The 16,119-nt window shown below is 37.7% G+C and overlaps 2 protein-coding genes across 9 annotated transcripts in view; one reads left to right on the forward strand and one right to left on the reverse strand.

Annotated features, from left to right (window-relative positions):
• The window catches only part of tpcn1 (two pore segment channel 1), an 82,573-nt gene that overhangs the window by 56,886 nt on the left and 9,568 nt on the right, over nt 1-16,119 (forward strand). For all 5 annotated transcript variants that reach the window (XM_059988267.1, XM_059988268.1, XM_059988270.1 and 2 more), the window contains 9 exons: nt 132-188; nt 4,737-4,790; nt 5,326-5,398; nt 6,698-6,805; nt 12,491-12,562; nt 12,652-12,741; nt 15,625-15,737; nt 15,827-15,873; nt 15,961-16,029. In XM_059988267.1, coding sequence (XP_059844250.1) covers nt 132-188; nt 4,737-4,790; nt 5,326-5,398; nt 6,698-6,805; nt 12,491-12,562; nt 12,652-12,741; nt 15,625-15,737; nt 15,827-15,873; nt 15,961-16,029 — 683 coding nt within the window. The remainder of the gene's footprint in view (nt 1-131; nt 189-4,736; nt 4,791-5,325; nt 5,399-6,697; nt 6,806-12,490; nt 12,563-12,651; nt 12,742-15,624; nt 15,738-15,826; nt 15,874-15,960; nt 16,030-16,119) is intronic.
• Nucleotides 13,593-16,119, reverse strand: part of slc8b1 (solute carrier family 8 member B1) — a 47,586-nt gene continuing 45,059 nt past the window's right edge. For all 4 annotated transcript variants that reach the window (XM_059988274.1, XM_059988276.1, XM_059988275.1 and 1 more), the window contains exon 16: nt 13,593-14,029. In XM_059988274.1, coding sequence (XP_059844257.1) covers nt 13,748-14,029 — 282 coding nt within the window. In that variant the 3' untranslated portion in view covers nt 13,593-13,747. The remainder of the gene's footprint in view (nt 14,030-16,119) is intronic.

Below are 16,119 nucleotides of genomic sequence, written 5' to 3' on the forward strand. Positions count from 1 at the left end.
AAAATACTACTTTTGAGTGAATTGTAATCTTCAGCCAATCCCCCAAGCTTCATTACAGAATTAATTACATGCTTTTGGAAAAGGTGCAATTATGAAGATTTGATTAAAATAAATCTCTCTTTCAATTACAGATGTTGTAATTGCTGTAAATGGAGTTTGGATACTGGCAGAGACACTCATGATTAAAGGTATCAAGACCTACTCTGATCCTGGATCTTTGAAACTGCTTTAGTCAGAACTGTTTAATGAGTTGAATTGAGCTGAGTGAGAACTAGCAGTTCTATATACAACTGGTGGTTATCTCCTATTAATAGCTCAGCCCATTTCAGACTATCATAATAGGAAAAGGTTGGGACAATTCATACCCAGCATCTCAACTTCTTGTCAGGGATGAGTAAGGAAAAAATGACTACCTCTTTCATTTGAGTGGAGTTTCCAACTCTTAAGAAGATGACAGTGCAAGTAAGTGTTGGAATTTCTTTTACTTTACTTCAATGATTTTAGTTGTTAGGGTGCCTAAGACTTCTGCACAGTACTGTATTTGTCGACATGGAGCAGAGAGTCAGTTTGTAAATCTGGCAGGAGCAAAGAATGGTGGGAATGACGAGGGTGGAGCACCATGGGGGGGGTGTGGGACAGGTAGCAGAGAAGGACCGCCAGTGGCAGAAGCAGTACATTGCAATGCATAAAATTACTATATTACTGTGCAAAAGTCTTAGGCGAGGCACCTAAGGCACCCTAGCCTAAGACATTTGCACAGTAATGTGTATTAAGCCAAATTGAAAATCTGGCTCATTTTTTTATAATTGTTAATTTCTAGAATAATGACATTTGGAGACATAGTTTATTATTAAAGTACATATATGTCACCATATACAACTCTGAGATTCATTTTCTTGCAGGCATACTCAATAGATCCATATTAGAATAATAACCATAATAGAATCAATGAAATACTGCACCAACCTGGGTGTTCCGCCAGTGTGAAAAAACAACAAACTCTGCTAATAGAAAAAGAAAGACAAAATAGTATTAATAATAATAATAGTAATAATAATAATAATAATAATAAGTAAGGAATAGATATCGAGAACATGAGAGAATGAGTCCTTGAAAGTGAGCTCACAGATTGTGTGAGCATTTCACTGATGAGACAAGTGAAGTTGATTGGTTTAGGAGCTTATCTAGACAGCTAGAACACAATATCTATGGTCAACTCTGACTGACAGAGGCCTCAGTTGCATCTATAGAAGTCTGTCAAAGCTTTTAGATGTCATGCCGAATCCTCTCAAACTCCTAAGGAAGTAGAGGCACCGCCATGCTTTCTTCATAATTGCACTTATGTGTTGGGCCCAGGGCAGGTCCTTCAAAATAATAACACAGAAATTTGAGGTTGCTGCCTTCTTCACCTCTGATCCTCTGAAGAGGACTGGGTCATGGCCCACTGGTGGTTTCCTTCACATGAAGTCTATAATCAGCTCCTTGGTCTTGCTGACAGTAGGAAGCTGTTGTTATGGCTCCACTCAGTCAAATTTTCAATCTCGCTCCTATATGCTGATTCATCACCACCTTTGATTTGGCCTATGACAGTGTTGTCGTCAGCAAACTTGAATAATACATTAGAGCTGTGCTTAGTCACACAGCCATAAGTGTAAAGTGAGTAGAATGGGGGTTAAGTACACAGCCTTGTGGTGCCCCTGTGTTGATGGAGATTGCGGAGGAGATGTCGTTGCCAATTCAAACTGGGGTCTGCAAGTGAGGAAATTGAGGGTCTAATTGCACAAGGATGTATTGAGACCAAAGTCTTGAAGCTTATTGATCAGCTATGATGGGATGATGGCATTGAATGCCAAGCTGTAGTCCATAAAGAACATCCTGATGTATGCATCTTTGCTATCCAGATATTCCATGGTTGAGTGAAGAGCCAATGAGATGACATTTGCTGTGGACCCTTTGCTCTCATCGATAAATTGGAGTGGATCCAAGTTACCTCTCAGACAGGAGTTAATATGTTTCATCACCAACCTCTCAAAATATTTATTACTGTAGATGTAAGTGCAGCTTGGACAATAGTCATTGAGGCAGGTTACCATATTGTTCTTAGGCACTGGTATAGTTAAAAATCTCATTGAACACTCCAACTACTTGATCATCACAAGTCTTTAGTACTTAGCCTCATACCCCATCTGGGTCGGACACTTTTTATGGGTTCACCCTCCTGAAAGCTGCTCACACATTGGCCTCGAGACTGAAATCACAGGATCACTGGGGGCTGTGGGAGTTCGTGAAGATTCCTCCATGGTTTGATGGTCAAAGTAATTATAGAAGGCATTGAGCTCATCTGGAAGCAAAGCTCTGTTATCGCCTGTTTCACTAGGTTTAACTTTATAAGAAGTGATTGTATTCAAGCCCTGAAACAACTGTCGAGCATCCTTTGTTAATTCAAGTTTAATCCAGAATTGCCACTTCACTCATGAGACGGATTTCCGGAAATCATACCTGGTTCTCTTGTACCTTTCTTGGTCACCAGACCTGAATGCCTCTAATCTGCTCCTCAGATTGCGGATCTCCTGGTTCATCCTGGGCTTCTGATTGGGGAAGACTCTGAATAATTGTGAATTGTGAGGATGCACTCATCTACAACTGTTTCAATAAAGTCTGTGACAACGTGGTGTATTCATTCAGATCCACAGATGAACCCTTGATCCCATAGCCACTCCTCTTTCTCCCCTAACCACCATTTTGTTGTCCTAATCTTTGAAGCTTTGCTCTTTAGCTACTACCTGTATGCAGGTAGAAGAATGACAACCAAGTGATCAGATTTACCAAAATGCAGTCTGGACATGGAACAGTAAGCATTCCTTATCTTAGTATAACTGTGCTCTCAGGTGTTGGGACCTCTTGTGCTACAGGTTATATGCTGATATCATTCAAAAATCTTCGGAAGCAGAACCTCAGCAGCGCACTTCACAAAACCTGGTGAACTCTCAGAGCTCACTCTTAATAGGTGTGGATGACTAGGTCATTCAGTCCACCACGCCTAGGAAAGGTACGTGCTGATGAGCAGGCAATGTTGGAGGCAGGCCTGAACAATGAACTGGATTCATTGCAATAACAGCCTGTTGTTTTTGCTTTGTACTTAAACACAAATATTCATGTTGACAGAAAATATATGTGTGATCAGACTATCCAATTAAGTTTAATATATAAACTTAAGACTGCAATTTTTTGTGTGTATTTCCTGTGCCGGTTTTCTTTCTTCAAAAGCACTACAGTTCCTAGGTATTCTCTAGCACCTTGTATTCATGCTCATTCTTAGAAACCTAGAAAATAGGTGCAGGAGTAGGCCATTCGGCCCTTTGAGCCTGCACCGCCATTCAGTATGATCATGGCTGATCATCCAACTCAGAACCCTGTACCTGCCTTCTCTCCATACCCCCGATCCCTTTAGCCACCTAATATGGTTGTCAGCATTGCACATATTTTAAGCAGTCTATTCACAGAGCTGTATCATAGTTCCATCATATAATCCACACCTCTGTATGGTCAATGACTGTCACTGGTCTTCAGAAAAGATTGGATCATGTTGGAATCCTGGATAATTGTTGGCTTATGTTCCTTATCCAAGTACTTAACTATTGCTCAACTGGAAGATTACATTAACATCTGTTCCAGTTAACCTGAAAGGATTACTAAATAAAGAGTTAGATGATCAAGTAGACTTTTCTATTGAACCTATTTTGTTTCATATGGGATCAATCTTTGACTTGACAGTTGGTGCATAAAGCTAGCACCTAGATTTTCAGTTCTTAACAGAAATCCAGGTTTCAATAGAAATGTTTTCATTAAGGATGGCTGATTAGCACCATTAATTATATATATAAAAAAGTTAATTTGGTAAGAAATCCATTTATTTTTAGAAATTGGTGCATATCAAGAAAATTCAAAGCTAAATTGCATCTATTATGATGGTAAAGTAGATGAACTCAAAACTTTAATTAACAACAGTCTCAAAGGTTCAAAGGTTTGTTTATTATCAAAGTATGTATGCAGTATACAACTCTTTTATTGTTTCCATGGCCGAGATATTGACTAAGGAAGGACAGAGCAGGCAGTCAGTTTCCCAGGGTATATCTTTTTCAGGCAAGGTGGAGGGAGAATGAAAAGGGTTGAGGTATTGCACTGTTTAGTTACAGATTCCATTACTTCAGTATTGAGAGAGTATACCTCAAGAAGATCCTCAAATTAGATCATTTGAATATAGTTTAGAAACAAAAAGAGAGTCATCACTTTGCCGAAGGTGGTTACAAATCTCCCAAAAGTCAACAAGAGACAGAGGAACATACATGTAGGCAAATATCAGAAAGATGCAATTAAATTAGGATTATCATACTGGAGGATTTCCATTTCCCAAACATAGGATTGCCTTAATGTTAAATACTCAGAGGAGGTGGAATTTTTGAGAGATTTCCAAGATGGGTCCCTGACTGCATTTAAGAAGTTTCTTGATGAGCACTTGAATTGCCTGAGTATAAAAGGCTACGTATGGACCACATTGTGGGAGATGGGATTAATACAATGGTCCATGTGGACAAATTGGGCTAAATGACCTGTTTCTATGATTGTATGACTTAAATTTTTCTTGAATATTTGTCTCTTTTGTATACAACTGTGTGTTTGAAATTATACTCCTTCTTTTGTTTCCTTATGGAATGATGGCATTTTCTCATTTGTAGATGGTGCCTTTTTCCTTAGAATTGTGCCCTGGAGTTACATTGTATTTCTCACAAGTAAGTGTAATTTATCTTACGACATAATTTTTATTATACCTTTTTTCTCTTATTGTGATACTGGTATGTTAGTCTTAGATACATTTGAAAGCATTGGTGTTAAACATCAGGGACTGAGTTTGAAAATAATGGAACGACATATAGAAAATAAAAGCAAGGATTCTCAAAGCACCCTTCAGGCCTGTTCCATCATTCAATGTGATTATGGTTGAGGATCCACTTCAGATTAGAAAATTTGAAATTTAGATCACATCTGTAAACTTCTAAGCTGCAACAAGGACAGAAAATTACGAAAATCATAGAAGGAAATAGTTATTTCTATTTGTAAATTAACCTGCTAAAAGAATAGTAATGTAATTTGATACCTATATTGGTTTAATAGTGGCATTCCTGCTAAAACATTTGCAAAAATGAAAACTTATGAATGACTCTTCAAACTTCAGTTTGATCTGGTCATTTTTTTTTGCATTCAAACTTATTCTCAGTATTGCCATACTTTTTTCATACAGTGGTTGTAATGTTATGTTTTGTGTAGTTTATGGGGTTGAAATGCTGCTGAAAATTACTGGACTAGGACCATCTGAATATTTTACGTCTGGATGGAATCTGTGAGTATGAAAGAAATACCAAGTGACATACAAAATGAAACATCTGTAATCATCTTCAGTCCAGAAAGTTTGGATCCAATTTCTTAAAGATTGGTGTAAAGTTGTAAACAGGATTACTTTACATAAGCAGGTTTTTAAACTTGAAATTTTTATCGATGTGTGAACAGCTGATAAAAGTCGTTCATACAAAGCAATAAGGTGCTGAAATTTCTGCAGCTATGCACCAGCATTATTATTCTGCTGTGCCATCTGAAGCTTTGGGGTGAAGTGAATACTGATGAATTTCTTTCACTTATCCTTCCATATTAAGTTTATGCATGAAAGTATTAAGCTATTTGATTAGCATTTTAGGATTTTTAAAGCGCATAGCAGTAGAAATTGCTGCTAGATGCTACTAATTTAAGTTCTTCTGGTGAGGAGTTTCAAAGTGGCCTTCCTCAACATTGTGACTAAAACCATTTAGTCCATCAAGCTGTATTTATCAAAACAGCCAATCCAGTATCCAAATGATTTTAAATATTCTATGAAGTTTTACTTCTTTAGAAGGCAATTACAAATAATTACCATATATGAAAAAGATTAATTTGTTTGAAATTTACTATTCATTCCTTGGAAATATACTTTACAATCTAATTTAATTTGACATGTCATTTTAAGTATTTATCTCAATTTACACCTGTATCTGAGTTGGTGCTCTAACTACTAACAAGGCCAAATGTTTGTGTAAGTGTAGGAGAAGGAGTGCTGGATAACACTGTGGGTGCCAGGTGAGGACATAGTTTTAATGTACTATAGGTATATGGCGTTGGCACATTGCTAAATGGCATGCTATCTTGAGAGTTCAGTTAAATTGCACTAATCACATGTGCTCAGCAGAAAATATGTATTCCAAGTAAACATAATCATCATTTGTTAGGAAGCTAGGTTCAGTTTTTTGGGCTAATTTTGAATCTAATGTAGAAGCAACTCAGCAGGTTTAAGTACTAGCTGCTTTTCAATTTACTACCATAAAAATCTTTTTTTTAATATTACATATCCTAATTTGCTTTAAAAGCAGACTATTTATCTCTTTGACATTAGATTGATTTTCATCTGTGCAGAAACAGATTTATTTATATCAATCCCAGTTTTTCCCAATCCCATTTTCTAAATTACTGATACACTGTAAGTGATAATGCAGTTGCTATCTACTGAGCATAAAGGTATACCTCCTACGGGTTTTGAGGTGATATTTGCCTTGAAGTAAAATTTATTTGGTATACATTCAGCAATTGATGTCATATGTCTTTCATATTTTAGGTTTGATTTCCTGGTCACCATATTTGCTTTTGTTGGAATAGTGGTTCTAGCATTTGATATGGAACCATTCTATTTCATTGTCATATTGAGACCACTTCAGCTGCTAAGGTCAGTAACCAGTTCTTTGTAGAGTATTTATCTTTTCCGGGTAGACAACTTTTCTGGTCCGGTTTCTTTTAAAATCTAGCTAGACTGCAACAAAACGTGCTTGCTTCTGAAATTAATGCACTTAGCATCTCTTTTTGTAATTTTAACTTTGTTTTTGGATTCTTAATGTCTGAACTATAAACACAAATTATAGCCAAAACTGGGGGTGATACTTGTACATCATTTGAAGTTTTCAGCGCAAATTGTTGTCTTCGCACTAAAATGTAAAACTGGCATTGAAAACTGCTTATGACGGAAGACACGGAAAGTGATATAAGGATAACTGACTATTTATAAAGTCAAAACATAGAACACTACAGCACAGGAACAAGTCCCACAGTCCACATTGTTGACTAATTAAAGTAATAATCAAATGCCCAACTAAACAAATTTCAATGTTCATAGTTGTCCATTTCCTGCACATTGATGTGCCTTTCTAAGAGACTTTTGAACAGCTCTCCATATTTGCCTCCACCACCACCACCCCAAGCAGCACATTGCAGGCATCTGCCACTCTCAGTGTAAAAAAATAATTTTCCTGCACGTTTCATTTGAACTTATTCTCTCTCACCTCAAATACATGCCCCTTAATATTAGACATTTCAATGCTAAGAACAAGTTACTAGATGTTGTTGTGTTTTAATATTTCAGTAATATATGTGCAATATTGTAAATATATTGTTTGATTAAGCATTCTTTGTTACTTAAATAATTATGGGTTATATGTAAAAGTACATGAATGGCATACGTCATTACGCCAGCACGTCATATGTGCACGCCTCACTAAAAGTAAAATGAAACTAAGCACATGCATCTTCCAGCTTTATGGTTTTCTTTCAATTAGTGGTAACAATAAAGTTTTAAATGAATCTGAGATGACTATCTACCTGTTGAAGTACAGTGAGACACTTGAGTTTAAAAAACACAGAAAACGGATGAAATTTTTGGGTTTATAAACAGTTAATACTGGGCGATAATGAATTTTTTAAAAAGCAAAGTGACTGGCTACATCAGAAAGATAGATGCATTCAATTGCACATGAGATAATTGGATGATGTATACTGAATGAATTGAGCAATATTTTGAAGGACATGAAATAGCCAATTAAAATCAAATGCCAGTTTTGCTGAATTCTGTTCGTGGATGAGCATACAGTTTGCTTAGAAGTTTAACTGCTCCAACCAAACCAGCCAAAATGAGCTTTGCTGATATTGTGAAACTAATACAAGAACATTTAGAAACAAAACCACTGTGATCGCAGAACACTTTAGCTTTTGTAAGCAGAATCAAAAGGAAGGAAAGTCCATTTCAGCTTATGAGACTGAATTGAAGAGATTGTCCCTGCATTGCCAGTTCAGTGCTGGGCTCAATGATACACTGAGAGAGCATTTAGTTTGTGTAGTCTTACAAGAAAGCATTCAAAAGTAACTCCTAACTGAAGCACAACAGTTGAAATCTCTCTGTCAATTGAAACAGCAGACAGAGGTGCAATTGAGTTGCAGTCAGGAATTTGAGTTTGAACAAAATTGTAGCATCTAAACAGAAACCTTCCTGGCAGAACAAATTGGGTTATCATTGTGGCAGGGGCTCACATACACGAGACCCATGTAGATTTAAAGGTTAAACTTATGGAAAATGCAACATATTATGACACATACAAAGAACATGTCAGGCAGATAAAAATAAATGAACTGCACAGGGGAAGCGATAAAGATAAAAAGTCAAGTTGTGGTTTTAAAAAGAGCACTAGTCTGCATGCTGTTGATGGAAACAATCTGAGACTGATCAGAGCAACATAGGACTCCGTAGCTTTGAGTTTTAAAATGTAAAAACTAACAAGAGACAAGCCATGTGGTTTATGCCAGAAGGGAACAGCAAATTAATTAAAGTGCATTTGGACACTGGCTTGGCTGCTTCAGTCATTCTAGAAAATGAAAATGAATTTGAACAGTATTTCAAAGATACTGAACTCAAGCCTGCAGATATTCAATTAAGAAGTATTGGTAAAAAGATGTCATCTGTGGGAATGACATTCATAACCATGAGCAACAACAACCAACAAGCCACTAAAAACAGGAGGGCCAGTATTGTGGAGTTGTGAGTGGCTGATTAGAGATCCATCCATCAGTTGCATGCCACATCCTGTGCAAGAGAGTCAAATGAAACTGAATTAAGAAAGGTACTGGATGATGATACGGAAGTGTTCAAGGATGGCATTGGAAAAATCAAACATATGAAGGGTAAAATAGTGTTAAATGAAAATGCCTCACCCAGGTTTTACAAAGCCCATCCGGTTCCTTATACCATCCATGATGAAGTAGCTATTGAGCTAGATCACATGGAGATTTAAGAAATTCTTTCTAAAGTTGAGTAGAGTCCATGGGCAACACAAGTGGTCACGGCAGTCAAGAAGAATGGGTCTGTCAGGATCTGCGGTGATTTTAAAGTTGCCGTGAACCCTGTACTGAAGGTTGATCAAAACCCTCTGCCCAGGATAGAGGATATCTTTGCAAACCTTTCTGGAGGAAAACACTAAAGCAAAGTGGACTTGGCTGAAGCCTACGTACAGATGGAGATGGACTAAGCATCCAAAGTGTTTCTCACCCTAAATGCTCACAAAGGGCTTTATTGCTATAATAGGCTTATTTTTGGAGCAGCATCTGCACCTGCACTCTGGTAGAAAGCTATGGACCAGGTGCTGCAAGGTGGCCAGGCAGACATTGTTACCTAGGTAACTCATTGTTACTGGTCAGAATGACAATTTCTTCAAAATGTCAAGATTAGAAGATTATGGGCTCAGAGCATGAGGCAACAAGTATGAATTCTTTTAACCAAGCATCACTTACTGTAGTCACACCATTGACGCACAAGAATTACACAAGTGTGTTGAGAAAATTTCAAACAGTGGTGGATGCTCCAAGGCCAAAGGATGTGTTACAGTTGCAGTCATTTTTAGGCTGAGGCAATTATTATAACAGGTTCTTGTGAAACCTTGAACTCATTACTACAGATTGGGAAGAAATATCTGTGGACAAAACAGTGTGGGGTGGCTTTCCGAAAGGTAAAGGAAATAGTGACGGTAGACACTGTACTCACACATTATGATCCGCATCGTCCAGTGAAGCTTACCTGTGAGGCCTCACCTTATGGTACAGGTGCAGTCATGTCACATGTTATGAGTGATGAAAGTGATCCCCCATAGTTTTTGCATCACATTCCCTTATCACTGCAGAGAAAAATTATGCACAGATTGACAGAGGCCTTGAGTCTGGTTTAGTGTGTAAAACATTTTAACCACTAAATGGCTGGAATGTGTGGCAGAAACTTTTTTTCACCCTTATTTTTATCAGCACCAGGTTGAACTTGCCTTTGATAAGAGTTTGCCTTAATTGGGGATTGAGAGTTATTGTACCATCCAAGCTGAGGGTGTAAGTGTTGGAGGAGCTACCTCTGGTCATCTAGGTGTGATCAAAATTAAAGCATTTGTCTGGTGGTCTGGGATAGATCGAGCAGTTTGTTATATACTGTTCAGGATGCCAACACATTCAGAAATGCCATGATCTCACCTCTCTATCCCTAGGAAATGCCTGGATTACTTTGGCAGAGGATTCATGTGGAATTTGTTTGACTATTCATGGGCACAAATTTCTTGGTCTTAATGGATGCTGCTACAAAGTGGCCAGTAGTGTTCCCAATAGCCTCCACTACAGTCTTGCACACTGTTAGTGTGTTGAGAAGCCTCTGCTCAAGGAAAGTGTCCCAGAACACTTAGTCAGTGACAATGGACCACAAGTTTGTTGCAGAGCTATTTCAGTCATTCCTAAAATGAATGGAATAAGACATATTAACTCTGCACCGTACCACCCAGGTACAAAATTTGTTTGGAGTCTAAAGAATGCACTGTGTGCAATGTCAATAGGATACACTGCACTGACACTGAATCAGAAGTTCGCCAATTTCTCCCTATATATTGCAATGCAGCACACTAACCAACAACTCACCAGCCAAGCTGTTCCAGGAGGTCCCTTCCACTCATGCTGAGATCTCCTCAAACCCATATTCAGAACAAGTTTGGAGAATAAATTGGGGGCTCCTCAAACAAGGGGATTTGATGTCAGATTGTGTCTGACATCATCTGGAGATGACACATCAATCGGTTGAAGGATGAAGAGTCAATGGTTAGAGAAGAAAGGTGTCTAGAACTGTTAAAACCACTTCCTGCTGCCCCAGAGTCAACTCCTACAAGCACTACACCACCAAAGAGAGGAGGTCCCGGAACCTTATATTGTTGTACAGCCACTAGTTTCTCCTGCCAAACAGAGTGACCTCCTTTATCAGGAAAGACATTATCCAACAAGAATAAGGAATCCTCCTCAGTGATTAAAGTTTTAGGTGTGAATGGGACAATTTAAAATTTACTATGCAGTGGATGTCTATAGCAGGTGTAGGTGGGGGTGTGTGTGTGTGTGTGTGTGCGTGTGTAAAATAAGATGCATTCTATATTGGGTTGGAGTTTATAGGTAAGCGAGGAGTCTTGTGTATTTAATGTAAATATAATTGATTAAACATTATTTGATGTTTAAATAATTAAATATGAGTCATATGTAAAAGTTTGTAAATGGCATAAATCATTATGCTGCCACATCATATGATTGCGCCTCACTAAAAATAATATGAAACTAAGCACACGTATTTTCTGGCTCTGTGTTTTTCTTTCAATTAGTTTATGTTCTGGAGTTACAGAACATAACAGCTGCCTACTCCCTCATAATCTTATAAACACCTGATATCTCCCCATCAGCCACCATTCCAGAGGAAACAACCCAGGATTGTCCAATCTCTCCTTTTAGCACACACCTTCTAATCCAGGCTTCATCCTGGTCAACCTCACCTACACCTTCTCCAAAGATGTACCATCCTTTACATAATGGAGTGACCAGAACTGAACAAGTACAAACAGCGGATGTGGCCTAATTAGAGTTTTATAAAGCTGCAATTTAACTTCCCAACTCTTGAGCTCAATCCTTGAATTAATAAAGGCAAGTATGCCTTATGCCATTTAACCACCCTTTCAACCTGTTTAGCTACTTACAGGGAGTTAACGATTTGGACCCCAAGACATCATCAACACTAGTAAGGGTCTTACCATTGTAAGTTTTCTGTCACTTTGCATTTGATCTCCCAAAATGCAACACCTCACACTTGGCTGGGATAAATTCCAGCTGCCATTTCTCTGCCCGTATCTGCAACTAATCAATATCCCACTGTATCCTTTACCAGTCTTCCATGCTAGCCACAACACCACCAATCTTCATATAGTCTGCAGACTTACTAATTCACAACTCTGAACTGATTTTACAACTTACACCTCATTTTCTTGGACTTTTTACAACTCATGTTCTGTGTATTATTTTTTTATTTGCAAAAGCAGACTTCCTTAGCAAATTAGTTATTTGTTAGGCTTTATTTGTGTAATTTTTTTCCTAAGTTCTGTAGTATTCCTTTACTTTGTTACAAAAAAATGAATCTCAAAGTAGTATATGGTGATGTACCTGTACTTTGATAATAAATTTTATTTTGACTGTGACCCCTATTTATTCTGAAATATAAGACGTGATCTGTTAAACAATTTTCTCTGTTCTCCAGATTATTTAAGATTAAACGAAGATACAGAGATGTTCTGGACACAATGTTTGAATTGCTTCCTAGAATGGCCAGGTAGACTCAATAACTTGGCATTCTTAATCTTTAAGAAATTATTATTTCTCCTGCTCCAAGTAATTTGTTTTTATTTTCTCTCCTTCCAGTTTAGGGTTAACTCTCTTGATATTCTACTATTCATTTGCAATTGTGGGAATGGAGTTCTTTGCTGGTGTTCTCTACCGTAACTGTTGCAAGTAAGTATATCTGTAAGATGGAGGAAATGTAATTGTAACTTACACTGGTTTTCTCAGAAACATCTCACTCTAAAACTCCTCTCCCCATACTGAAATGCATATATTTTCCAGTGTCCATTGTGAAGAGACAGTCCCATCTCAGACTTGATGACTCCTTTCTGGGACAGCCTAATTTCACAGTGGAGCACCAGACTGAGTTTCCCTAAGCTATGTCCCATATTTACTTTTATTCCTTGAGGCCTATTACCTCCTGACACTCATCATCCAGATTTGACCCCCTTCAGTTCCCCACAATAAAGTTACATCCTCCTTTCAGTAACTCCTGATACTCTGGACCTCCACTGCAGCTTGCAGTGGCAGACTCTAGTAACGTGCTACTGTTACCAGCATGGCTACACTGGAATGTCTGGGGCAAATGATAGTGAAATCTAATTTTGGTTGTACAAGTACAGTACTGAAAGTGCTGTGGGTTTGAAGGTCTTATCTCCCATCTCAAAAAGACATAAAATAACCCATGTCAGGAAATCCTTGCTAACATGTATTCTTCATCTAGTGTCACTAGGCAGGTTATCTAGTTATTTATCACAGAGCTCTTGGTGTGCATTTGAGCCATTCTCGTATTAGACCAACAGCTGCACTTCAAAAGTACATCCCTTATCTTCAAAGCAAACTCAATAATTACACAGGACAGACCAAAGATTCAGACTGAGAAAAATAAAAATAAAGCATTATTTAAAGTTCATAAAACATGCTCTACCATGTCATCTACTTTGATGCTTTGCTGAAACAACTACAGTATTCAAGCAATTCACACACTATTAAAGCTTAGGGTGTCAGAATCAGGTTTAATATCACAGCATATGGCATGAAATTTGTTATATTTTGGAATCAATACAATGCAATACAATAATAGAGGGAAAAAACTGAATTATACTAAGTATATATATATTGAATAGTTAAGTTAAATAAGTAGTTCAAAAATAAAAATAATGTAGTGAGGTGGTATTCATGGGTTCAGTCCATTCAGAAATCGGATAGCAGAGGAGAAGAAGCTGTTCCTGAATCGTTGAGTGTGTGCCTTCAGACTCCTGTACTTGCTTCCTGATTGTAGCAATGAATATAGGGCATGTTCCAGGTGATGGGGGTGCGTAATGACGGACGCCACCTTTTTGAGGCATTGTTCCATGAAGATGTCCTGGATGCTTTGGCGTTCGGAGTTCATTCCTGGCGCCATCTGTAAGGAGTTTGTGCCTTCTCCTCGTGGCGATGAACAGTTTCTTCTCACATTCTAAAGGCATACCAATCAGAAGGTTAATTTGCAATTTGTAAATTATCTTGCAATTAGGCTAGTGTTAAATAGGCGGATTGCTGGGTGGCTCGGCTCATTGGGCCGGCAGGGCCTGTTCAGTGCCGTATCACTAAATAAATGAGTATCACTCAACCAAGGCACTACAGTGAAATGATTACACCACCTACTGGAGAAACTGAGAAATACAGTTGTCACCAAAAAGTAATAGATTTTAAAACACTAGGATTTTTCTGTTGGATACCTAGTACACTTCAGTGCATTCTTGCGGCATTTATTACTCAGACAAGAACATTTCAGATTTGACTCCCATCTTGTGCTGAGTTAATTGATCTCAATTAATATAAGTTTGGATACTGCAGTTGTTTCCATGTTCTTCATATAAGCAAGGAAAATATCAACTTGTGTTTTTACAGCTGATTAATACATCATGAGCCATGCCGGAAAGTGTGAGGGTGTGGATCTTGGCTGAGGGCAATGACTGGTTTGGCTCAATAGCATTGTCTGCTGATTTAATGTGTGGTGATTGGTTCCTTCAGAATCAGAGTTTGGTGTAATCCTTCAAGAGAGAAATTTTGGGGTTAGTGGTTTTTCCTGACAGGTTCTAGTTTAGTTGTAGAAACAATCTATGGTTAAATATTTTAAAATAAACTTAAAATTTTCACTTTAGAATTATATCATTAGAAGTTTTTTATGCATTAGGTTAAGATAGCTTATAGAGAAGTAGAATGCAAAAGAGCTATGCACACTATAATTTATAGCTAAGGGAAAAAAATTATTGCACCCTGTTTTCACAAGTTGATCCAAATGCCCGTCTTGGTGATACCCAATGAATTAAAGCACTTAAATGGGGTAAGGAGTATACCACAGAACATTACAGCACAGAAACAGGCCTTTTGGCCCTTCTTGGCTGTGCCAAACCATTTTTCTGCCTAGTCCCACTGACCTGCACCTGGACTATATCCCTCCATACACCTCTCACCCATGTACCTGTCCAAGTTTTTCTTAAATGTTAAAAGTGAGCCTGCATTTACCACATCATCTGGCAGCTCATTCCACACTTCCACCACTCTCTGTTTGAAGAAGCCCCCCCCCCCATGTTCCCTTTAAACTTTTCCCCCTTCACCCTTAACCCATGTCCTCTGTTTTTTTTCTCCCCTAGCCTCAGTGGAAAAAGCCTGCTTGCGTTCATTCTATCTATACCTGTAATAATTTTATATACCTCTATCAAATCTCTCCTCATTCTTCTACGCTCCAGGGAATAAAGTCCTAACCTATACATCTTTCTCTGTAACAGTTTCTTTTTTACCTTTAAAACAAAACAAATAACTTATTGGTGGTAGGTTAACAACTCTGTTTGATTTACTCTGTGAGCCAGAATGTAGCTTAGCAGAGAGTTAGGGATGTTTCATTTTAGCAAGATATCTTTGAATGTTACTACTACGTTAAATAAAGTTCTATGAATTAAGTTGCCATGCAATGAAATTATTAGATTTTGGGGTGCTTTTAGTTCATATTGATGTCACATACAGTAAGCTTCTGTGACCCACTAATATGACCCCATTCTTTGTTTGCAGTAATAGCATGGTAGCAGATTCCTATCGTTGGGAAAATCGGACTGTTGGCAACAGAACAGTGATACAGGGCTATTATTATCTCAATAACTTCAATAACATCTTGAACAGTTTTGGTGAGTAAGATTTGGGTGTTATTTATCTGTCTAGGGCAATATACACTAAGAGCTCTGAAAATAATTATGTATTTTTTATTTCTTTTCAGTAACTTTATTTGAGTTGACTGTCGTAAACAATTGGTATATAATCATGGTGAGTTTTCATATCATTGGATATTTTCCAATAATAAGTCTATAATTTTAATTTCTAAGGGAGCTAACTACATCCCTCTCTCTTTAGGAAGGTGTGGTGTCTCAGACTTCTAATTGGAGCCGTATTTACTTTATGACCTTTTATATTGTAACAATGGTAAGTGGAGTAGCTTTGTTCTTCTGTATTACAATTTATATAATCATAATTTAGAATATTAAAGATAATTTCTAATGAACAATATTAATA

The sequence above is a fragment of the Hypanus sabinus genome, chromosome 13 (genome assembly GCF_030144855.1).
Source record: "Hypanus sabinus isolate sHypSab1 chromosome 13, sHypSab1.hap1, whole genome shotgun sequence".
NCBI classification, from domain to species: domain Eukaryota; kingdom Metazoa; phylum Chordata; class Chondrichthyes; order Myliobatiformes; family Dasyatidae; genus Hypanus; species Hypanus sabinus.